This window comes from Molossus molossus, unplaced genomic scaffold (genome assembly GCF_014108415.1).
Source record: "Molossus molossus isolate mMolMol1 unplaced genomic scaffold, mMolMol1.p scaffold_m16_p_20, whole genome shotgun sequence".
Classification (NCBI taxonomy): domain Eukaryota; kingdom Metazoa; phylum Chordata; class Mammalia; order Chiroptera; family Molossidae; genus Molossus; species Molossus molossus.
Window position 1 is genome coordinate 31,527,962 of NW_023425356.1, and position 24,415 is coordinate 31,552,376.

At 41.5% G+C, this 24,415-nt stretch overlaps 1 protein-coding gene across 3 annotated transcripts; it reads right to left on the minus strand.

The window, feature by feature from the left end:
• Positions 1-341: 341 nt before the first annotated feature.
• On the minus strand, positions 342-19,415 carry ELK4 (ETS transcription factor ELK4). 3 transcript variants are annotated; one of them, XM_036272259.1, is made up of 6 exons: positions 19,332-19,415; positions 13,371-13,586; positions 11,182-11,265; positions 10,396-10,689; positions 8,942-9,058; positions 342-7,471 (listed from the first exon to the last, which is right to left on the minus strand). In XM_036272259.1, exons 2-6 carry the CDS (start codon positions 13,575-13,577, stop codon positions 7,373-7,375), a joined length of 801 nt encoding a protein of 266 aa, XP_036128152.1. In that variant the 5' UTR covers positions 13,578-13,586; positions 19,332-19,415; the 3' UTR covers positions 342-7,372. The 3 variants fall into 3 exon arrangements, with proteins under 3 accessions (XP_036128152.1, XP_036128149.1, XP_036128151.1); XM_036272256.1 differs by having other exon boundaries at positions 10,396-11,265; XM_036272258.1 differs by lacking the exon at positions 19,332-19,415 and adding an exon at positions 18,714-18,974 and having other exon boundaries at positions 10,396-11,265.
• Positions 19,416-24,415: the final 5,000 nt, after the last annotated feature.

The following is a 24,415-nucleotide window of genomic DNA, read 5'->3' on the forward strand; positions in this document are numbered from 1 at the left end:
GGTTTCAGGAAAGCACCCTGACTAGCTCCTATTACCACATATCAAACACTGACGTAAAAAAAATACATCTCTTCTGTGTTAATGCCATAGCAGACTTTTCTTCTGAACTATAGACTGGGTGGATGAACATTAAAAGTTTATTATTAAGCATAATTTAATTTTCAAGTGATGTCCACACTTGAAGATCCAGTAGGGCTCATTAAAAAATTGTTTGTTCTCACCCAGTCAGTGTGGCCTGGTGCACTGAGCAGTCCCGGTTCGATTCCCGGTCAGGACACATGCCAGGGTTGTGGGCTGGATCCCCAGGGGGCGTGCAGGAGGCAGCCGATCGACGTTTCTCTCTCTCTTCCTTCCTCTCTCTCTAAAAAAAAATCAATAAAAATTTTTAAAGAATTGTTTGTTCTTCAAAATACAAAGTTAAACACTTTTTTATTTTTAGCTAGTTTGATTATTTGGTGACTAAAAGGCCTAATTTAAAAAAATTAATTTTAGTCAAAAATTTTATCTCCTCAAAGCAAAGCTAACCAGTGGCAAAATGACTGGACTGAGTTTTACTCGTCATCTTCCCTACCTACAAAGGGGAATGAAACTGCTGGAAGGCAAAACGAAGAAACAGATATGACTACAATCAGAGAAGACTGAATGGCCAAACTGAATAAACAGGACTCAAGTAATCAAAAAGTAATTATATTGATTTCTATCTTTACATATAGGCATCTTAATTTCACTGATACTGAGCAGGGAAGTTCACCAAATATGCTACTTAACACATAAGCAATGAATGTAATGCACGCACAAAGGCCACTGGTACTGCTGCCCTCAAAAACAAAAAATATGAAATGTCTTAAAAGAAACGGTGTCCCCTACATAACAGACATTGAGCAATAATGGTAAAACAGAAAAGAAACTTAAAATCGGACAGTTTACAAAGTTGAGTATAATCTATCAATTGCAAATCATTAAAAGTCATACATTTCTACAAAGCAGATTAAAAGCTTGTAAATTATTTAAAACATCCTAGCCCCCAAAGCATACCTTACAGAGCCCAGAACAATGCTCATTAGGTAATCCATTTATCCCTCCTCCAAACAGTCTTAAGTTCCAGAAAACATAAATGAGAAATAAAACCTTACTTCCCTGACCCTCAATATCCATAAGTTGAAATTAAACAAAATAATCAGTAAGTGCTTCCAGTTATTAAAAACAAAACAGTGCTAATAATGGTGCCCAAACAGTGCCAAGTGATTTAATACCAATCTATGGCATTCCCATCCCTGAACTCTAGGCATACTGTAGCAGTAATTTCATTGGCTAGAACTAGATCTCTGGCCCAGGCACAGGATACCCACCCCGACCCCGTCCAGAAGACCCCAGGCCTGTCCTAGCATGGCTCATAATCCTTAGAAGGGACCCTTATGAGATGGAAAACAAGGCAAAGTTGAGAACATTCAGCCCAAGATACTCTGAGGTTTCTGCTAACACTTATTATGCACAGTTTAAGAGGATAAATTAGGCTACAATGTCAGAATTCCTCCACTATTTTATCAATCCATGGTCAAATCAGTATTTCAGAAATATGGCATAAACCTCCCCTCGGAGAACCTTAGAACCCAATGTAATAAGGGTTTTACACAAAAGCACAAGTAAACGTGGAAATTTTAAGAAAGGACATACTTATTTGCTCAATAATACATGAAATTAAAAGAACAGTTTAAGGTGACTTTAGCATATGTCACATATAGCGCTGTAGTTCTAAACTTTTGGCAAGCAATTAGTCTTTAAGGCCTATGATTCTATGCATTTTAAAAACTGAAATGTGCAAGGCATTAATTTTTAAAAAGTGGCAATTGCAAAGTGCGCCAATTTCTAAAAAATTTTAGTATAAAATAGTCTAGGAGCCATCCTAGACGATGAATAATACATGTTCCCTCTGAAAAACAGATGTATTTATACACCCACACACAGTCAACACATCAATATACACACACACACACATACTCAGCCAATAAATCACAATACTTGGAAAGAAGTGCTCTAGTCTCCTAATTAAATATTTAAAAATAAAATTTTAAACCTCATAAAATTTCCTGATGTCTATTATACTCAAAAGACTAAAGTTCAAGAGATTTACTACGTTTGACAGTATCCCTCATGAATTTTCGTGTTAAGGGTTTCATTTGAAATGTTAACGACAGTTTGAATTTCCTGGTTTCTGTAGAGAGCTTACAGCCAACACTTCCCCTCTTCCTCAGACCACTCTGGATTCCATCTTCCACAATGGCTAAGTGTGAATGGCAGCACCCAAGAAAATGCTATATTCTGGCAGGCTGTCAATCTACTGCAATTTTTTTTTTCCTCAGAAAAGTAGCTTGAAGGAACTGGCAGCGTCAAATGGAACATTTATACTCCATCAACAACTCACCCTTCAGATCAACTCTGTTTACAGGTCAAAACATGACTTTTATACTAACAGGTTCCACCAAGTATGAGAAATGAAATCAAACCACCTTCTTTTCTTGCTTAACACACTGCCACCCACAGGATTTCCAGATTCTAAGATTAAAACATTGACTTCAGTTAGCAGAATTCTGATGACCTAAGAGGAATAACACCAGCACCGCATTTGGGACTATGCCAGCAGCGTTAAAACCAGTAACAAAACACTCGCTCGCTGACCCAAAGCCAAGAAGGTACTTCACAAAATACTTTCCATAGAACCCATTATCTGGTCATAGAACCTGCTAAAGAAACACAACTATGGTTTACCTCCACTTCACTATTATGGATTAAATAATTAACTTCTTTGTTCCTTTTTAGAAATAATATATTCTGTCACACCCAGATAACAGACTGTATTATGAGTCTTTTTTACTTTCCTGTTGATTTGGTAATCCTTCAGAGCCCCCAGTTTCTGCACAAAGAGACCAGCATTTGTCTCTGCACCTGTTTACACACCTAAAAAGGGAACCTCAGCACAATTCTAGATTTGTGGCATGGATTAATTAAATGTATATGGTAAATGAAGTGATACAGACCCATCAAGAGTATTTCTTCAGATGCTGAAAAGTTACAAAGAAAAAGAGAAAAATAAAACTTACTAATGCAGCAATAAAATGGAGGTTATGTACTTTGACATAAAGCAACTTGAAATAATTCTGAATTTGTTGGTAAAATATAACACTAATAAGGCCAAAGAAGCTTGAAAGCAGACTAGTAAAACAGAAGTGCATTAGACAGTCATACTAACACGAAGATAAAAGAGATAGCAGGCTGTCCAAAATAATATGCAGGAAGCTCTGGAAAACATCTGTAATGGGTTACTTGGCAACTTATGAAAAATAATTAATATGAAATTTCAGAAAGTTGATGACAAGCTCTCCTGAAAAATTCCAAATCTCTACTAGAGAGTTTACATGAAAATCAGCTCAAATATGTAAAGGAGTTCTCCATATATCACAATGAAAGCATCCACTTTTTTTTTTTTTTTTTTCAAATTTGATTGAGAAGCAACATCCTGAGTCAGTGGTCATTGGAGTGCATATTGCTAGGCAATCCATTGGGTGCAGGAAGAAATACTAGAATTTCTACTCAAGATTTACTTTTTTAAAATTTTAGAGAGAGGAAACAGAAACATCAATGTGAGAGAGAAACATCGTTGGTGGCCTCCTGAACTACCCCGACCAGGGCTTGAACTCACAACTTGAGTATGTGTCCTGACCAGGAATCAAACTCACCACCTTTTGGGGTATGAAAAAATCTCCAACCAACTGAACCACACAGGCCAGGGTCTCAAGATTTACTTTTTATGCCATCCTATTTCTATTTTTGTGTATGTCTTATAATGTACATATTACTTTAGTATAGCAGTATATAACATATACATGTATGAATTTGCAATAGGGAATTTGTGTTCAAAGATTTTTACTGATCAAGGTATGTGTTTAAAAAGGCTGGAGACTGCTTTTCTGAAATGCCAATGAGTGTCTCTAATGTGCTTAAATTCACCAGCAACATAAAAAACTGCCTTTTAGAATTTGAGAATCATAACACAAATTCCGACATCAGGATGAAAGGCTGTCATTAGACTGACATCGTACAACGCCAGGTGCGACTGAAACTGAATGCTATCAATAGCCTGCAGTTACAGCCCCAGAATTCCAAGCTTCTGGTTTCTTTTCCTCTCTAAGCCCAAGGGACACATTAATATGGCGAAAACTAGAAATTGTGCCAGGTAGGTAGATTCAATAGTCAGTCCTGCCTTTTTGACCTCTAATATAATATGTAAATCTTTAAGAAATTCTTCCAGTTTAAAAAAAAAAAATCTAGTACCCTTCCAAGAAGCTCATGGGCTTACTGTCCCCATCAAAATTTGAAGAAAAAGAATTATATACTTATTTTTTAACCATAAAAAGTAGAAAAATTAAACCTGTATTTTAACTCTAAGAAACTTAAGGTTGACATTTTGAGAGTTTCTGGATTCTCCATTACGCATAAAATTTTTAAAATCAATGGATGTTTCCACCTTTGTTTGAATACATAAAATAGGCCACGAGGAATCTAACATCACAAAAGCACTGTGACAAACCATGAAAAAAAGATTACTGAAGTCAGAAATGTGGTTTTAAGTTTGCATTTGTAAAAATCAGCACATGAACAAAAATGTTTTATAAGTTATGTGAAAATCCACCACCCCAGAGTGAAATACACAGTGGGATGCTGGCTGGGGGTGCGGCAGTGCAGATCCCTCCTCAATCCCAAGGTGGTAGCTTAAAATCAGCCATATGGGGAGTAATTCTCATCATGGGAGTCAGCAAATGATACAATGTAAGTGCTTTTTTCCCCCCATCAGAGAGCCTAGCAGTGAAAACATTTTCCAGCATACAACTGAGTGGATAGACCAGAGCAGATGGAAAGCTAAGATAATCACAGCAGATGTCTCAAAAACTCATTTAACCTGCTCCCCCCATCTTAACTTAGGCTACTTTTGCCCACCAACATTCATCCTGGGAAAGTGACTCGTGATGGATACCAGCTACAGCTACCAAATATAAGTCTCTCCAGTGAATACTGGTCTTAAGTGGTATGTCACCTTTGGATGCTAAGAACTCTATGGATGTTCAAAAAATATGAAGCTGAGACTTCCAGGAAGGAGGTAGTTTACAAATAGAACGGTCTGTCTCAAACACTTGAGCTAAGGTTGTAAACATTCATTTATAAAAGGGCACACACACACATGCGCGCGTACGTGTACACACACACACACACACACACGCTTCCCAGATTAATTGATCTCAAAGAGAAAGCAGATCATCATCAGCCGCCTAAAGGCCCACACCTCTAGGGGCTTCCAGGATAGGGTTAGAGATGGAGGATTCACTAAAACTGGTTCCTAGGAAGTTGCTTTGACTCAGTTTTAATGGTGTCCTCGCTTCCCAGGCACCCCCGTGCTGAGACAGTTAATTATTAAAGACATCATCTGAGAAAACCAACCAATGGGTTTTCTCCTTTAATTCCAAAAGATAAAATATTTTTTGTGCTTTAAAATGTTTAAATATCTAAAAGTCAATCCACCAATATGTATTATTTCATATGCGAAATGTTAATCAACCTAATAAAACTATTCCAAAGTGCCGCCGAGAGGTTTAATGTCAAACAGGCACACAAACTAAATGATTCAATATGGGGAAAAAGGCCAAGTCTGTTCCGCGTCACTCCTGAACACCACTACCTTTCAACACTACCTTGCAGGTCTCAGGAACAGACCTGTCAGCTGTGAACACAGCGGAAGCAGTAACAGGTCTTCAACGCTGCAAATTCAAAGGCAGCTCCCTATACATCGTGCCCCCCCGCGCCTGCTGAACCAGCACAGCTGTCTTCCACGAGAGCTCCGCCACACTGTGTGTAAACACAGTTCAAGTATTACACATCTGAAAGATGCTGGTTTGTATCAGTGTCACTTAGGGCTCTCAAGTCTTTATTCCCTCATTCCATTCAGTTCATGCAACTGAATTACAGGAACTATTTCTGGGGTTAAAAGACTGGTTTAATGGACAGAGTGGTGGCGAGGGTAGTGGCCCTATACTACCTAATCCTGGACCTTAAAGCCAAGATTTCAAAAGATTCTTCACTGAGATGTTGGTATCAGTTCAGTTTCAGGGGATCAACAAAGCTGTCCGCACCTGACACTGATGACCGTAAATATTTTATAAATTCGGTTAATGTAGAGACAAAGGCCTAAATTTTTCACTACTAATATGTACAATTTAATTCCTATGCCTGAGAATTTCCAAATGAATTCTGCTCCTCCCCAATTTAAAAGAAAAAAATTCAAAGAAATAAGCACATTTGGAGGCTTCATTTCACTTTTCGTCTTCCTAATTACATCTTCAAAACTACCACAACCTCTCACAACCTTGCACTTAAAGGAAGATAAACATACAGTAGAAAATGAGGTAAAATGAACAGAAAAGGGAAAGGGCCCTTCGTGCTGGGTGTCCTCTAACCGGGGAAAGCCTCGGGTGTCGTTTCAAGTCATTCCACTGAATCGTTTACTGAGATGCCTCAAAATCTCAAAACCTGGGCTTCTCCTCCTAAAAGCCACCCTTTACCATGCTGCATTCCACGGGTGTGTAACCACAACACCCAGCGAGCAGCCAACACTTCTGGGCTAGACATGGGCTCCCATATTCGCACTGGCTGTTCAAACACTGCTTTAAACCCCAGGTTTAAAAATCTGCCTGTGTCGAAATAGGCCAGCTCCATGCTCTGTTGACAGGTTCAGACAAGATCACACATATGGCTGAGAGTACACTTATGTTGGAGCACACAGAAAAACAGAATCACTCCAATAGTACTGCTCCAATCTTCCTCTGTGTGAATAGAAACGATTCTTTTTCCTCTACTGCTTAGGCACAGCTCACTTTTCGTTATTCAACAAAGCATACTTAGTCTTAGAGATATGGCCAATTTTACTTAACTAGTATTTCTTTAAGTAATATACTCAAAGCACAATTTTTTTCTGGCCAACGGGTCTCACCCAATAAGGCAGAAGTAATAATTTGGTTCTTAATTGCTCTTGCAAAACAGAGCTAGCTGCTAAACCCCACCAAAACTTTCTTTCAGCACAAAGCTCAAAATACTTTTTAGAAAAAGAGGAAGGTGGAGTCTGGACTCCAATTAAGGCATTTTAAACACAGTCCAACTCGAGTCTTATTGGAAGGGAATCCTAAAAAGGCATTTCAATGGGAATGGCAAAAATCACAACAGTCTATTATCGGCATTGTGGAACTATCCATCGCTCACTCCAAATGTAATCGTGTTGAGTGTCTTTGTTCCTTTATTCCTTGGTTCTCTCTTTCTCCAAGTGCACAGGTTATGTTTTCTGTAGATCTGGAGAAAACGGGCCGGGGGTGGAAGGCCCATCCAGGCCAGACAGAGTGAACGGCCCATGACTGTTCAGGACTGAAGGAAACTGAGAAAGAAAATTAAACATATTATCAACCTTTTACTCAATCCACAATTCACTTCCTGTGCCCTCCATGTTTCCTGAGGCAGAACAGGACAGCCACCAGCAGTGGCTCATAGGACAAAGGCAGTAACTATTGTTCATCAAACAATGTATCATAAAAAAACTTTAAAGACAATAGTATTAAATTTGAATACTCCCCAGTCTACCTTGATGGAATGGAAAGCACAAACCTATACCTTTCCTCACACCCTAAGATGCACGGGATCACATTTAACTTCAAATGAAAGTTCCAGAAAGGTCAGTAAACAACATGCAGTGCAGAGTATATTCAGTTATAAAGCAATGCACAGACTATCAAAAAAGAGGTTCAGAAAGAGATCCCCTATTAACTCTGTTTATAACTGGTTCAAATAGTTATAGGTGTTCACCCAAGAAAAGGGTTCCCATCGTATATTCTGAGACCAATTCTATAGGGAGATTCTAGGCTGAAGCTACCTGAGCACTACGACTCTGCTTAAGGTCTCAGATCACTCTATAACTCAATTATCGATTTGTGAGAGGCAAAGAAAAATGAAAGAAAGAAAATTCTCAACACTTTCTATTCAATAATTTAAAACATTTGTCAGAAAATACAGAAGTAGAGCCCTGACCGGTTTGGCTCAGCGGTTGGAGTGTTGGCCTGCGGACCAGAGAGTCCCGGGTTCGGTTTTTGCTGGGGGCACGTACTACCCCCTCCCCCGGCAAAAATACAGAAGTAGAAAGATTTTTCATTTATATTCTTCTTTTTCTTTAACATTTCATTTCCAAAAGAATAAATAAAAAGTTAAATTACAAAAATATAAGAAAATCCTCCAGGGTGTCACCCCTGAATAGTAAACAACCATAAGAAAGCTACAAGTTACAAAGTCTAGATGTCTTAGGCAAAATAATAGTTAAAACTGTAAAGCTTTTCCTAAGATATTGGTTAAGAGATAATACAATAGTCATTTTAAAATATATGTGTATATATTTAAAATGTTGATAAATATAAATGCTGAGGGGGAAACGGGAGTATTTGATATACTATTTCTCAAGTTTTCTCTATTTTTTTAATGTTCAGTCAAAATGGGAAACCTATGTGCAAAAATCCCCACACACATATGAATATATGTGTTTGTATGAATGTATGTGTGTATAGATATTTTTCCCAATAAAAAAGGATGTCTACAGTTTAAAATGACAAAAAATCGGGCGGGCTCAACTTCTGTTCTAACCCAACTATATGTAATGGTCAATAATGAAAAGGAAACTGCCTGAATATTTATCTGAGCTGTTTGCTGGCTGGGAAATTAACACCCAGAAATTCTAAAACAAACTAAAGAACATTTACTAACTAGAAGTTGTATAATGCCTAAACTGAAGAGTGGGATGCTGTCTTTGCCACGTCCTTCATCTGCCAGACCCCTTACAAGAGAGAGGTTTGACGTCATTTACCTGGAAAAGTGTGTTAGCACCTTGCAGTCTGGCTGGACTGAGGGGCGCAACAGGGCTGAGGGTGCTCCAAAAGTGGATACTGGAGAGCAGGGGGCTGGGAGTCAGCAAGATGGGCGTCTGCAACACACAAAACAAAAACATTCACTAAATGACACAGCAGGGTTATGTTTTATCCTTGTAATAATACAAAAATAGCCCTGAACCCAAATACTGTTCTACCCTCCACTCTACGTTTCTCTAACTCTGAAAGTTTATCTGAGGAAAAACTCAAATTATTTTTACAACTTAAGAAAGACAAAGGTCGCCCGGCTGGTGGGGCTCAGTGGTTGGGCATCGACCATGCACCAAGAGGTCGCCAGTTCGATTTCGGTCAGGGCACATGCCCAGGTTGTGGGCCAAATCACCAGTGAGGGGCATGCAGGAGGCGATCAATCAATGTTCTCTCTCATCAATGTTTCTACCTCTCTCCCTTTCCCTTCCTCTCTCTCTAAAAAAATCAATAAAGAAAAAAAATTTTTTTGTTTTAAAGAAATATCTAAGGTAACTGTAGAAACTTGCTAATCAATATCAACCATTTCTTTTTCTTAAGGTTCTCAGGATCAATTGTTTTCTAACTTGAAATTATCATTGTGTTTTTTTTTGTTTTGTTTTTTTGTTTGTTTTTTGTTTTGTTTTTACCCTCACCTGAGAACATTTTTCCATTTTTTGTTCAGATAGAGCGGGAAGGAGAGAGAGGAAGAGAGAAAAACAGCGACGTGAAAGGGACACATTGAGTGGCTGCCACCCGCACGACCCAACCAGGGCCGGGGACAGACTACAACCGAGGTCCATGCCCTTAGCGGGAACTGAACCCGAGTCTCTCTGGACCGCAGGCCAACGCTCTAACCACTAAGCCAAACCTTCCAGGGTTGTGTGGTTTTTTTTAAAATAAGATTTTTATAAGACAAAAAAAGAGAGAGAGAGTACTTATTTTCTTTAGAAGTGGAAAACCAAAATATTTATTTACTTGTAGAACAATGAATTTTTTAAAAATATTTTTATTGATTTTCGAAAGAGAAAAGATAGAGGCAGAGGGAGAGAGAGAAACATCAATGAGAAAGAACATCGATTGGCCGCCTCCTGCATGCCCCCCACTGGGGATCTGGCCCACAACCTGGGCATGTGCCCTGACCAGGCATTGAACCAGTGACCCCTTGGTGCATGGATCGATGCTCAACCACGGAGCCACAGCAGCCGGGTGGGACGATGAATTTTTTAACACAATGCTTCAGACCTTCTATTCTGGTGAGCCTAACTAAGGTGAGGGATTGGGTTACTTTCATGGGGGTCATATATAAACCCTTCTAAGACAAACCTAAGTAGCAGAATGAAAACTTGAGGTTATAAATCTGGATCTGTTTGGAAAGGTGAGTAAATGCAAACAGCGGTGGCAATCAAAAGGAAGACAAAGCTACCTGTGAAAAGAGCGCTGGCGTAAGGGAAGCTGTAGGCAGAGACGGGCTCAGTATTCCCAGTGGGCTCGGGTCACTGCCTGTGATCACCAGGATGGGTGCCAGTTCTAACCCTTTGGGCTTCTTGGATCTTGATGAATTACTTGTTTTGTCCTTTTCTGGCAAAGCTGAGTCCTGGTCTTTAGGCTCCAGTGACAAGTCCTCTGGCAGTTCCATTGGCTGAGAAGCCACAGAATCGATGTCCGTGTCGATGTCTGGGTTGGAACTCAGTGGGGGTGAAGGTGTTCTTGGAGGCTCCTGAAAGGAAGGGGACACGGACGGAACAGGTGTGGTGGTAAAAGCGGCAGCTGCATTGGAGGCAGAGGTTGGGGCTTCCAAGGCAGGCAGTTTGGGGGAAGCCAAAGTCTCCAACGCTTGGATGGTTTCTTCTGAAGATGGAGAAATACTTGAGCTGGTTGAAATGGTGGCAGCAACAGGTTCAACTGGGGGCTTTTTGGAAGGTGTTGTTACAAATTTAATGACAGATGGTGTTGGCTCCTGAGATTTTTTCTCTGCCAATTTCTCAGCTGGATTCTCAATCCTTATAGATTTGAGAAGCTTCCTCTTGGAGGAGTTCAAAGAGTTGAGAGTAAATGAAGAATACAAGCCGGAGTGTATGTAGTCATTGCGGCTAGAGGTCTTGGCACCAGGCTGAAGTGGTTTCTCTTTCCCTCCATTCTCCACGTCTCTGGAACTGCTGCTGACTTCGCTGATGCTTAAGGCATCACATTCCCCTTCAGTCCTGCCCACCTTCATTGGATCCATGTTCAAAATCTCTGGGTAAGAGACAAACTTGTACACAAACTTCTGACCATTGACCTTTTTTATGATATTCTGCAAATAAATAAAATAAGCATTCTTATACTTTCTTGTAATCTTACCTCACCTAGCTCATGAAAAAGCTGACCTATTGATGTTCTCTATTTTGACAAACAGTTTACTTCAAGCTTCAAAATAATCTAAAATCATCTAAATTATCTAGCCATACTCAACACCGTGCCTACTATTGTGGAACATAAGTTAAGAACATTTAAATGTCTTATTAACAATTGAACATTTAATACGTTACATAAAAGGTGAACTTTTTTAATTGCTTAACACTCTCAACAAAATATCTGTAATATCTGTATTAAGTTAAAAATCGCTGACTTGCAATCTAAAATTACTCAAAAGGCACAAGCCATACGCACGCTGAGTAAGCAAAAAGGAATTTAAAACATTATTTCTACTAAGGTTTCTACTTCTTGCAAAAATTCCAGTTGTTTCTTACCTCATGTCTCCACATAGCAAAGCTGATCAGATCAACCACTTAAAAGTGAAAGAAATTAAGATCTCAGCTTCTCATTCTAGTTCTAGCCATTTATTTTACCTCAGTGCCCAAAGTGTATTCAAAATAATAAGAAATTCTACACCAAGACACATTATAATAAAAATGCAAAAGGTTCAAGACAAAGAGAAAATCTTAAAAGCAGCAAGAGAAAAGCAGTTTGTTACCTACAAGGGAGCTCTCAGCTGATTTCTCAAAAGGAACTTTGCAGGCCAGAAGGGAGTGGCAAGAAATATTCAGAGTGATGCAAAGCAAGAACCTACAACCAAGATTACTCTGTCCTGCAAAGCTGACATTTAGAATCGATGGACAGGTAAAGCGTTTCCCAGACAAGAAAAAGCTAAAGGAGTTCATCACCACCAAACCATTATTAGAAGGGTCTCTTGAAGAAAAAGAAGATTAAAAAATATGAACAAACAAAATGGCAATAAATACATATCCACTGACAATTGAATCTACAAACAAAATGAACAAGCAGAACAGAAATATTCTCATAGATACAGAGAACATTTTGTTGGTTGCCAGATGGGAAGTGGGTTGGGGGAATGGGTGAAAAAGGTGAAGGGATTAAAAAGTACAAATTGGTTATTAGACTGACAAACCTCAAGGGAAGGGAGTTGTGAGGTGATGGAAAGAAATAAACCAAAGAAGTTATATGCATATATGCATAACCAGTGGACACAGACAACAGTGTGGGGAAAGGCGGGAGTGGGGAGGAGGGGGTCAATAGGGGAAAAAGGAACATCTGTAATACATTCAACAATAAAGATAACTTTTTAAAAAAATAAAAAGAAATTTTAAAATTTTAACTAAGAAATCAATTTTATATATAAACAGGTATGTGTTAAGGTATTTGTATTCTCTGGATTAAACTAAAAAGTAAAAATTAATTAAAGCTAAAAAAACAAGTATATATGACAATTTTTAAAGTAAACCACGAGCCCTGGCTGGTTTGGCTCAGCCATTAGAGCGCTGGCCTGTGACCAATGAGTCCCGGGTTCGATTCCAGCCAAGGGCACATGCCTCGGTTGCAGTTCATCACTGGCCCTGGTTGGGGTCAGGCCAGTGGCAATTAATTGATGTGTCTCTCTCACATCGATGTTTCTTTCTCTCTCTCTCTCCCCCCCTACTCTCCCTCCCCCTTCCACTCTGTCTGAAGATAAATGTAAAAATATCCTCGGGTGAGGATTAAAAATAAATAAATAAAGTAAATCATGATATACACAAAAATATTTATCCTCCAGAATCTTACATTTCCTTTCCTTATTCTAACCCTATATTTACCTTTTTCTTTAAAGACAACTGTTTAAAATAAAATGTGTGTAATGGAAGTGGAATCCTGAATAAGAGTTTGCAGAAATACAGCTGGAACATTTCCATTTTCCATCCTAATTCCAAACTGCTATAAAATAAATGGGATTTAAATAAACCAGGACAGTAATCATTTCGCAATGTAAACAAATATCGAATCATTATGTTGTATATCTGAAACCAATACAATATTTCAATTATACCTCAATTTAAAAATTAAATAAGTAAACTAGGATATCAGTAGCTATAACCTCAACAGAAGAGAAGGAACACTTCTTGTTCTGAGGCGGATCTGTATTACCTTCACGTAATAGTATCTGAGGGCTCGGCTGAGTTTGTCGTAATTCATATTAGGCTTGTTCTTTCGAATTCCCCAGAGCCGAGCCACCTCTTCTGCCTGCAAAAGCTTGAACTCCCCATTGTCAGAGGTCCAGCAGATCATGTGCTTGTTCTGAGGCTCCTGTAGGAGCTGAAGGAGGAACTGCCACAGGGTGATAGCACTGTCCATAGTAATGAGCTGAAAGAGGCAGACAGACAAAAGATACAATATTAACAGCTGACACTCCCAGAATACCATATGTCAGGCACTGTTTTAAGTGCTCTAAGTGTGTTACTTCTTTTCGTCCCAACAGATACTATTGCAGCCTCATTTTTTATATGAAAAAAACTGATGTGTAAAAGACTTAAGCAATTTGTCTAAGGTGACACAAGCAAATGGCGGAGCTGAGATTTAAACCCAGGCAACTGAGTCCAGAGTCTAAATGCACAGGCATGCCACACTGCTAAGGAAAGTCTTGCTGGGAGATAAAGCTAGTTCCATAAATTACAGGAGCCATCTGATGATTGCCAATCACTAGAGTATCACTGTTATTAAATTTACCTTACAAACTCATTGTCATAGTCTCTGAGGAGACCACCATTTCTGCATCTATCTTAATCAACCCAGTTGATTTATTTGCCAGGATGTGTGTCTCAGTGTGGCCTGGGGGTATAGGGAGTAATCTACTTTTGCTCCACTGGTATTTCTCCTTCAAATAGTTTCCATTATCATAAATATAATTTGCATATAAATTGGCAGCACTTCCCTGATTTAATTTGCAAGTTCTGTCACCATCTGTCCACAGGGATTCCATTTATATAGATCTACCTTTTATTAATTACTTTTTTAAAAGAATTGTTTGTTGATTTTAAGTTTAGTGAAGGGAGAGGGAGAGAAACATCTATCAGCTGCCTCCTGCACACCCCTACTGAGGATCAAACCCACAACCCAGGCATGTGCCCTGACTAGAAATCAAACAGGGAACTTTTAGGTACATGGGAGGACACCCAGCCAACTGAGCCACACATGGACAGGTGATCCATCTTTTATTTGATTAGCAACCTTTATTTGATTATCAATACATGAACTGAAAAATCATTCCATATCCCACATATTAGGATCTCCCTGGTTAGGCCAGAGTTTCCCAACTATTGATATTTTGGGCCAGATAATTCTTTGTTTCTGGAAGTTGTCTTGTGCATTAACAGCATCCCTGTTCTCCACCCACTAGATGCCTGTAGCACCTCCAGCCCAACTGTGACAGTCAAAGATGCCTGCAGACACTGCCAAATGTTCTCCAGGGGAACAAAATCATCCCTGTTAATAACCATTGGTTTAGGCGATGGAGCAACAAGGAAATACTTGCACAAAGTTATTTTTCTCATAAAACTTCAAAACGCCTTAACAGGAACAATTCTTTAGGGCAGAAACTCTGGCCAAAAAAATGTAATAAGCACATCCTAAGAAGTCTGTAACTGAACTATACCCACACAAAAACAAAAACCTTCCCCTTTTTAAATCTAGAAATGAGATCGCAGTAAATCAGGATAGGACTTGAAAACAATTAAATCAATCCTTTAAAATACTACAAAAATAGGTAAATTGGACTACATCAAAATTTAAAACTTCTGAGCTACAAACTATACCATTAAGTGAAAAGACAATCTGTAGAATGGGAGAAAATATTTTCAAATAATAGGCACTTGTATTAAAAACATTATAGAGAATTTTCAACATTAAAGAAAAAAAAGAAACAGAAAATAGGCAAAGGATTTGAAAAGACATTTCTCCAAAAATACAGTAATGGCCAATAAACACATGAAAAGATGAGCAACATCATTAGTCATTAAGGAAATGAAAATGAAAACCATCTCAGATACCACTTCACACCTACAAGGATGGCTATAATTAAAAAGACAGATAATAACAAGTGTTAGCAAGAATGTGGGGAAAGTGAAACCTTCAAACATCGAAGGTGGGAATGTAATGGAAGACAGTTTCTCAAAATGCTAAATACAGAGTTACCATAGGACCCAGCAATTCCACTCCTAGCTCCATACCCAAGAAAAATAAAAATATATGCCTACACAGACACTTGTGCAGGAATGTTCACAGCAGCATTACTCATAATAGGCAAAAAGCAGAAACAATCCAAATGCCCATCAACTGATAACTGGATGTAGTACAATCATACAGTAGAATATTATCCAGCCAGAAAACACAATGAAGTATTAATACATGCTACAACGTGGATGAACCTTGAAAACAGAAAGAAGCCATACACAAAAGGACAAATATTGTATGATTCCACATATATAAAATGTCCAGAATAGGTAAATCTATTAAACATAGAAAGTAGATCAGTTGCTGAGGGATAGAGGATGGGTGGGAAGAACACTGGGAAGTGACTACTAATGGGGTGATTTAAATATTCTAAACTTAAGATCGTGGTTGTGGTTACACACTCTGTGATTACACTAAAACCATTTAATTTTACATTTTAAGTAGGACAATTTTATGGTATGTAAATTATATCTCAATAAGGACGTTAAAAACAAACTAACACTACAAACATTGCAAAAGTGAGGCCTGAGAAGCTCCATTCCAACAAGGTAAACCTCACTGAGGAAGGGATCCTTAGGAGTCACCTATGTATGCTTCCAAAAGAGGCAGAGATGAGGAAATGAAGTGGAAAATATCTGGGTTTCTATAACTTTTCTGAGACACTCAAAAATGTCCTCCAACTATCCTCAGAGTTAATCACTTTGAAGCTGGTTATACAGAGGTACTGTTGTCCAAAAATAGAGATGGAGAAATAATAAAGAAAGGAGAAGATGCCTCCCACAGTTACAGACTTCACAGGAAGAAGCTGAAGCCATGAATCGAACTCTCTTTCATCACAGACACATGCTGTTCATTGGGGAAACCACTTCCTTTGATGAACAGAAGCACTCACACCTGGACAGCCAGGTGTAAAGAAGTATTACATATTAGATACTAACTAACCTACACCTATGAAGTGCTACTTTAATGCTAAATAACCAAGCCCACTAGAAATCATACTTTCCTAAAGCCTCACTTAAACTGGGTTAAACTAGTGGTTACACTATATCCATCAAGCACTGTGGGACAGGGGGCTCCCTGTCATTTCTGAGTTTACCAGAGAGGCCTTTCTTCTGATGCCTGTTCATGGCAAGTTACTTTTTAACTACAATGTGTTTCCCATTTAAGCAATTACTTGTTAGTCTAAACCTGTTAAAACTACTCCCTAGTAAACGTTAGCTTAACCAAAGAACTCAGTGTCCACAATTCCAGATACAATCTTCATATCAAGAATGTTTACAGGAGTAGGGGTGTGAACGTGTGACTTTGATTATCATGATGATGGAAGGAGGGGGAGGGAAAAGAAGGGTAGGCAAAGGAGGAAAGAAGAAACTAAAGACTACTACAAATTTGGTGCCTATAATTCCATTTATTTTTGGAAAAATTCCCAAAACCAAATCCTAGAATCTGGATACCTATCATGTAGATAATACTTGAGCCCCAGAGGTTTATAAAGCTAAGCAATACCTACAAAAAGACAATAACATCAACAGCTCCTCAGAGAGCACACAAGGGCCACCAGGAGCAAAGGGGAGTTTTCCAAAAGTATGGGTATTTCCACCGTGCTGCAGGTTTTTTATATAACTGTGGTGCCCCTTGGCTATTAGGGGAGTGAGAAAATACTGAGCTGTTTATTTTAAGGCAGAACCTAACTAAGGCTGTGGAAAACGCCGATGCTTCCTTAGTACTTTACAGTGCTTCTGGGATAGAGGGCTGTTGAGTTTTCAAAAAGGCATTGTGGTTTGGACTGAAGCACTGGAAGAGAATTTTCTTTTGCAGAAAACAGAGACATAAAATGGGTATCTTCAGAGGGTACTTTAAAGAGACATTTTACTCATTCAATTTTGATATCAGGTTATTCTTTGATTGGAAAGTTGGGGGACCTCTGGGTATAAGGTTAAGTTGAACCTCTTCATTTTAGTTCCTAAGTATGTTACTAATATGAAATTCAATTATTTCCTCAGTCATTAAAGAGAACTAAAAGAAAAATATTCCAGAAGACAGTTATTAAATTACAAATGTGAAATGAAGAGTCAAAAAATATAATTACTTTTATTCTTGCCACCTTTCAGTTAAAAACAAAACAAAACAAACAACACCTTTATTTTCCTCCTGGTGAAAATTTCAAGTTTCCTACAATTACAGTTTTAAAAGAGTTTTTGTTTGTTTGGTTTTTGTTTTGTTTTAGTATAAGTATGAGGGAGGGAAATACCTGATCCAAATGAAGAAATCTGATTTTTGAGGGGTTAAATGGTGAAAACTTAATTGATTCTACCTTAATGCTTCAAAGATAGACTAATCCCTGTGCTAAATTGAAAGGGGAGCCTGTTGAAATAACTTATTAGGGGAAGGAGGTCTCTATTAAATGAAAACTTTTCCACCCTAAATATGTTTATAGTACACATGGTCTAGTTGCTGTGGTGACCCACAGCCCAAATGTTTTTCAGAAACAGTAGCTAAGACCCAAAAAAATAAATGTCTCCAAATTCAGCATGCTGCTTAAATGAAACACCAAATTATAAAATGTTATCAAGCCTAGTCTTGAATTAAAAGTAACTGGTCAAAAAGTAACCAGGGGTCAGCCCTGGTTAGAGCCTCGGCCTGCACACCGAATGGTTTTGGGTTCAACTTCGAGTCAAGGGCACTTACCTGGGTTGCAAATTCCACCCCTCCCCTCTTTGGGGCGCCTGTAGCAACCAATAGATTTCTCTCTCTCACATCCATGTTTACCTCCCTCCCTCTCTCTTGCTCCCTCCCACTCTCTAAAAGTCAATGGAAAAAATATCCTCAGGTGAGGATTAATAACAACAACAAAGTAACCAGGTGTCTAGCTGTACAATAGCCTCTACTAAGAGAATATTAAAAGTATACTGCTACATTACAATATAACTGGAAGACAATATTTTCCTCAGAATGTAATGAATTCCACTTTATGCAATTTTAATGTTTAAAGAAAATCAAAGGTGGGGAGGAGGAGTCACACTACATTTTAACAAAAACACCACTGCCAGTCCTACATACTGAACCACCAAGTTTTGCGCACAGAGGGGTGGTGCGTGAAGACCACATAGGGGGTGGAAAGATCTGACCCACCCATCTAAGAGATGGGCTGAACCGCTCTGATGAATAAAACTCCGTCATAAATACCCCAAACTTCAAATAGCAATAGGCAGTGCGCCTCTCTTCCGACTGCTTCCCTCAGCAACACCCCTTCTTTCCTACCAAGGCCAGTTAATAGTCCGCCCCCAAAAGATGATGCCAATTGATCTTCCTAGGAATGAAGCAGCTACGGATCCAGCTACACGTGAAGCGGAAAGTCAAGGGGGAGGAGATTTGCTGGCGAAAAGGAGAAAAAGAAAAGAAACTTGACACCGGATGAGCAGTGAGCGTGGGGAGAGTTCTGAAGAAACGCGGGTGACCGTGCGCCGCGGAGATCAAAGTTCGGAGGAAGCGCCGCAGCCGCACGGGCCTCGGTGAGCACTGAATTACTGTACTTTCATTTTCCAACTTCCTGTCACTAGAGTCAAAATTGCTCCACTCTTCACCCCCGCCCCCCGCCGGCAAAACAAACAAAAATACCGCCGCCTTCGCCCGAGGGACCTGCTGGACCAAATAAGGGGCGAAAGGAGCGGGGCGGCGCTCCGGGTCCACCTGCGCGCCGGCGGCGCCGCGGGACCGGGTGGGACCCGCCGGGAGAGCCCGAAGCGGGTCCCAGGGGAGCGCGCCCGCAGCCCCCCGCCAGCCCTCGCGCGCGCCCGCTTCCCGTGGGACCGCGAGCCCGAGCCGCTCTCCGCTTCGCAGGGCGGCGGCTGCGAGACCCCGACGGGGCGCGCCGCTCACCGAGGCCGCGTGCGGGGCTCCCTGTGGGTCTCCGCCTCGAACACGATGCTGCTCTCCGCGCGCCGCCTCCTCCTCACGCCGGGACCTCGGGGACCGCGCGGCAGCCACGGCGACCACCGCGGCGGAGCCGGAGAAGGCGGCGGCGGCCGAGCCCAGCCCGCTGGGTGCCCGCAGCCGCCCGCATCTCCCGCCACCCCCGCCCCGCCGCGGCTCCTCGCGCCCCGCCCTGCCGCCCCCGCACGCGGTAGTCTGGCCGCTACCCGCGGGCGCGCGCTCGGGCGTTTCTGGCCGCGGCGGGTCTGCCAATCGCCCCGCGGCCGCCGCCCCTCTCGAACCCCCCTGCTGCCTTGGGGCCCCTCCCGGACGCCGTAGCCGTCGCGTCACTTCTGGGGGCGGGAAAGGAGGGGCCGCTGCGGGTGGAGACCCGGGCGCCGCGGCTGCTCTGCGCGCCGGGGTCGCCACTCTCCGCCCGGCTGTCAACCGGTTACTGGGGTGAGGCGCGCGACCCGAGCCCTCCGCACCATCGCGGCCCGAGGCCCGGACCTCGGGCGGCCTTCCCGCGTTACCCCGCGTCCCGGGGAGAGGGGGCGCGCCCAGGGGCCCCGAGGACCGCGGCCCTCGCCTCCCGCTGCAGCCCGCGCAGCCTTCTCCCTGCAGCGGGGACCCAGACGGCGCCACAGCAGCTTTCTCGTCGAAGTGCCCGATCCCAGGACCTGACAACCCCTTGATAAATATTAAATCAGCACGAGGTTCTCTAGCCTGGGGACTGACAAATGGAAACATTGGTGTCGCGGGGGAAGCTCGTTCTGGCGTTGGACTCTGACCTGGCGTCCAGCCGTGGCTCTACCCCTCACTCACCCGGGCATCTTAGCAGCTTTTTTAGCCTCCCAACACAGTTCATCATCTCTAAAATAAAGAGAACTCAGCCTCTTAGACGTGTAATGATGAAAACGACCTGTCACCTAGCAGAGTTTCTAACCCGTAGGATCTCATTAAATATAATTCTTAAGGAACCAGGTCACACTTGGTACAAGAGGCTACTTGAATAATTTAGCAGCAGAAGGGATGCACAGTCACTAATTAGCTGAACTGCTGAACAAAACCTCCAAGAAGTAGATTGTGTGTGCTATTTAACAGGAAACCAAAGACAGGCCAGTGTCTGAGTTACTTCTTGTGCCTATCTTTTACTAGCTGTGTGACCTGCAGTGAGTTGCTTAACTTCTCTGAACCTGTCCCTCAGGCAGATAATCTGGAGTGTTGCTGAGACCCTTCAAAGAGATAAAGGCTATAACGTGTGTAGTGTATTACCTGGCACATTGTAGACACCCCATAAATGGTGATGTCTTTTATTCCTCCCCTTGCCCCAGTTGGATTCAGGGTAAAATTAATTGAATTCACTGAGTGAAACGTGATCCTGTAGTTACTTTACAGACTTTTGGAAGAGAATCATCATGTCCTTTGATTTCCAGCCTTCTCCATAACACAGAGTAATTGTAGTACACAGAGGTATTCCTGTAAAAGCAACGCTACCAAAAGATGTTAGCTTCTCTATAATAATATTACCAAAGGATGTAAGAAATCGGTGTTTTTTAAAGGAATATGAAATATATGAAAGGGCCTAGCACTCTTGGCACCTACTATAAAAATTTCCTTGTACCTAGCCGGTATGGCTCAGTGGATTGTGTGTTGTCCCATGGACTGAGAGGTCCTGGTTCGATTCCTGGTCAGGGCACATGCCTGGATTGTGGGCTCGATCCCCAGTAGGGGGTGTGCAGGAGGTAGCCAATCCATGTTTCTCTCTCACATTAATGTTTCTAGTTCTTTCTCTTCCTCTCTCTAAAAAAAAAAAAAAAAAAAAATCAATAAAAAACATATTAAAAAAAACAACAAAGTTTCCTTGCAACAGCTTCCATTTTAGAAACCAAGAGGAAAAATAAGAATTTCTCAGGTAGGCTAATTAAGGCACACCCATTGGAAACGTGTGTTTATAGAAAGGTTTCATTTTAAAGCCCCATACTAAGAACAGTTAATGGTGTGGAGGTCTTTGACCCTGCTCTGCCCTAATGAACAATAAACACCCATAGTTGTATCATAGCCCCTTAGACTGAGCTGACAGTATTGTCAATTGCAATGTATTTTTGGAAAAGATCCTATTTTGGGGGTTCTTAAATTAGTCATAGCAAGTCTGTCTGCTTTTAAATTGACTTTAAAAAAAGAACAGTTTGTGTTGACAGAAACTAGAAGAAAAGTAGATTTCAGATTAGTGAACTCAGGGGAAAAGAGTTTATTCATGTGCCTGGTTTTCCCACTCAAGATTCTATAAATACAGAATTTCTCCCCACGGTTCCCCACACAACAGATGGTTCTGTTTTTGCAAACTCCATAGTGGTTATATTGGTCAACCAAAACGATTGTGCTTTTTTGTTATTGTGTTTGGTCATTTTCCCTCCAGATACATGGATTCCTAATCTTAGCCTTAAATACTGAGGACTATCAAATCAAATTTGCTCTGAGCTCTTGTTAAATGACCCTATAATTATTGTATATGTGGGATTGGATCTTACATACAGGAAAAGCTACCTTTAAAAATAAAATGCAAGCTCGCTGTGTGTTGAATTTGGCAGCATTTGCTAACCTCACTACCTGTTGAGGCCCCAAAATTCACCAAAGACGACCAACAAAGTAATGCCTAGAAATATCTTCACCAAGGCTGCTATTATTCTGGGCAAAGAAGTTTCATGCCCACTAATAAGATGTATAATCAGAAGGTATTCAAGGTCCAGAGAAAAACCCAAGAGAAGGTCCTGGAACAAGGTACTTATGGCCTCTAGATTATGAGGAGAGCTCATAGCAACATCTTTCAGCCCCAGCTGTAATTTTCACACAACACATTGTTTTCCCAGAGAGGACATGACAAGACATGAGTTACTGCAGTCAGGTGCCTGGGGGATAGCAACTATCTAAAACATTTAATGACCTGTCACAAACACGCCTCAGGAATAACTTCATCTAATTTCCATCTTTGGAATCTGTACCCAGTCTCCTCCTTTCCTCCATTAATATTTTTAACATAAAATAATTTCGTTGATCTTTCATGAATGTACTTTTTCTGGGCTTATGAAATTGCTATGAAGTATGTATGAGGGAACGAAGGGAATTGATCATTTTATTCCCCTCTGCCCTTTGGAGAAAATGTAACTGACAAAAGTTCATGCGCCTCACCTTGTGTGTGACTCAGACTGGGTAACCTGACCAGGTCCTTGTAGCATACGTATTGCTCTGAATTTTAAGCCGGAAGTTGTGTTCTCTCTCATGTAGTTTGGTGAAATTTTTTCTTTTTCAACTACAATTAATTCAGGAACCACTCATGTATAATACTATTCTGTTTACTATATACTATGCTGTAGATACTGTGTAGTTTACTACAGAATAAACCCCAAAAGGTTTTGTTCTTTTTTCTAGGAATTTCCCATCTTGGACCAGCAAACCTCAGAGACCATCCTTACTATCCACGACTTCCATTCGTTTTAGAGTTCTCTCACATTCTCTTTTTTGATCCTGCTGACATAGAGAATTCAGCTAAGGATCCAGAGGTGATAGGGAGGGCAAAGTCAGGCTGACACGTGGAGGAGGGAGAAGGCAGCTCTAAACAGGGTTTCGTGGGACGAGGAGGGATCGGAGAGGGAGAGAAATTACCACCTCCCACTGTGTCAGGAACATTTCCTGAAAGAGGTGGAGTTTCAGAGACTTGGTGCTAATTCAAAAATGTGTAATGCCAGCTCTTTTCTTCCTCTATTTATCCAGCTGCAAAACAAAATTAGTTTTGCTCTGCTCGAGAACTTGTGAGTTGGGTAGACAATTCCGAAGGGTGACACGGCCACCAGCGTCCCTCCCTCAGACTGTCGGGAAAGGAAATCTGAATCCTGTCTGGGCTCACCCTGTAAAGGGGGAAAATGGTTAGGTCTGAGGGGCTTTTCCTCCCTCCTTTCAGCTTCTCCCTGCTTCTCAGAGAACAGTCAAAGGCAGATCCCAGGGAGATCCTGAAAGTCGAGGTGGGGTCGGGGTTCCCCCATGATGGAAAGGACACCAAAGCCAAGGCTCCATGGAGCACAGAGAGTTCTGGTGAGGTTGTTTGGACTGTACCCCTCCCCACTGTGTGTACCTCTTACCTTCGTTGGCTTCCTCCTCGCCCCTCATCCCAGCCCTCTCTCAGGCTTATTTTTCTTCCTGTGACCACTTTCCCTTTTCCCCTCTGTGCCTTAACCCTGCCAGTGGCCTCTTGAAAATGTATTAACCGTGAGAGTCGTCCTTGGGCCCAAGGGGATTTCTTATCACAAAGTATTTTTATATATAACCGTGTGCTGCACAAGATACTTTAGGAGACACAAAGATGATAGACCAGCCTCTTCTCGTTAGAAGTTACTAGATGAGGCGGTAAAAATCACTGTGGTACAGGAAGGGCTGTTAGTTAAATACGGTAAAATCTAGGTCCTGGGAGCAGGTCAGGAGGGACATCACATCTCACCGGAGCACATTACCCGCAGTCCAGGGTAGCTAGGGTTTAGAGAGAGTTGTGGGGAGGGGGGTTTGGGGATGCATTTTGCTTGACTACCTTCTCCCCTGCTCTGCCCCACCTGGTATCTCCAACTTTAGGTCTCAGCTCCGATGTCACTTGCTCTAGGGAGTACCCCGACCCCTACACTGGGAGGGTGACCTCCAGTGTCTTCCATTGTATACAGTACTGACCCTGTTTGTGGCACCCACCACGCTGACCTGAAGTTTATTTGTCTCCCCAGCCCTTTGCACTGGGTCCTCTAGAGGTCTTGTTGACTTTCGCAGCCCAGCACCCAGCACCCAGCGCAGTCCATGCCCCAGGAGCGGCTCAGTGAATGCTTGTGGCACGACTGGATCACCCAGCTGAAGGGCACGGCTTGGCACGGCAGAGCTCGGAGGCACAGACCTGTCTGCCGTCGAGAAGCATGGTGTTTGGCCAAGTCTCAGCCACCCTTGGAAACTTTCCTCTTCAACTAGGAGCCCCTCTTTTCCTTTCTCTCCTTCCTCTCAGAATCAAACCTCAGAAAATA

Excerpts from the sequence above, each read along its gene's own strand:
- ELK4 (XM_036272256.1), bottom strand. The coding sequence starts at position 13,577 with ATGGACAGTGCTATCACCCTGTGGCAGTTCCTCCTTCAGCTCCTACAG. Across the intron at positions 11,266-13,370 it reads TCAGATACTATTACGTGAAG|AATATCATAAAAAAGGTCAA; the intron begins GTAATACAGATC and ends ATTTATTTGCAG. Across the intron at positions 7,472-8,941 it reads GTGCTAACACACTTTTCCAG|TTTCCTTCAGTCCTGAACAG; the intron begins GTAAATGACGTC and ends TTTCTTTCTCAG.